At 48.9% G+C, this 562-nt stretch overlaps 1 protein-coding gene across 1 annotated transcript in view; it reads left to right on the top strand.

The window, feature by feature from the left end:
* Nucleotides 1-108: 108 nt before the first annotated feature.
* Nucleotides 109-562, top strand: part of proca (protein C (inactivator of coagulation factors Va and VIIIa), a) — a gene marked incomplete at its 5' end in the record, with an annotated part of 1,908 nt that continues 1,454 nt past the window's right edge. Inside the window, 2 exons of the mRNA XM_031842482.1 lie at nt 109-249; nt 348-466. Of these exons, the coding sequence (XP_031698342.1) occupies nt 109-249; nt 348-466 (260 nt within the window). The remainder of the gene's footprint in view (nt 250-347; nt 467-562) is intronic.

The following is a 562-nucleotide window of genomic DNA, read 5'->3' as shown; positions in this document are numbered from 1 at the left end:
ATGTTCCTCTCACTCAGCTCATGATAACGTGATGATAGATGTTCCTCAGTCAGACTGTAGTCAGATACTGTATATGAACGATTAAATGGACGTCTGTCGTTTGTTCAGCTCAAACAGCCACGAACTGCTCGCTGGATAACGGCGGTTGCGACCACGATTGTTGGGAGAGCGAGGACGGCCTCACGAGGAGCTGCAGCTGCGTGAGCGGATACAAACTGCACGACGACGCCAAGAAATGTGACCCGAAAGGTGAGGAAGAGAGTTTCCTTTGTGCACCCAGAAGAACAAATCCTGCTCTCACGTCAACAAGTTCACTTGTGCAGAAGAATCACTTAACTTGTGTGCAGGTGATTCGTCCTGCGGTCGGCTGCTGATGAGCAGGACGTCCTACAGCAAACCGATGAAAGGCCTGCAGCCCTGGACGGTGGGAGGACACGTGGGAAAGAAGGGGGAGAGTCCCTGGCAGGTACCTCACCGTTAGTCTGCATTTTGTGACATTTATACTAAATGAATGCTACATTTATGCTACATGTATGCTACAGTTATTCTATATTCATAAGTT

Source organism: Anarrhichthys ocellatus, unplaced genomic scaffold (genome assembly GCF_004355925.1).
Source record: "Anarrhichthys ocellatus isolate YVR2014 unplaced genomic scaffold, GSC_Weel_1.0 scaffold7804, whole genome shotgun sequence".
NCBI classification, from domain to species: Eukaryota; Metazoa; Chordata; class Actinopteri; order Perciformes; family Anarhichadidae; genus Anarrhichthys; species Anarrhichthys ocellatus.
This window is presented reverse-complemented; position numbering and strand designations above follow the sequence as displayed.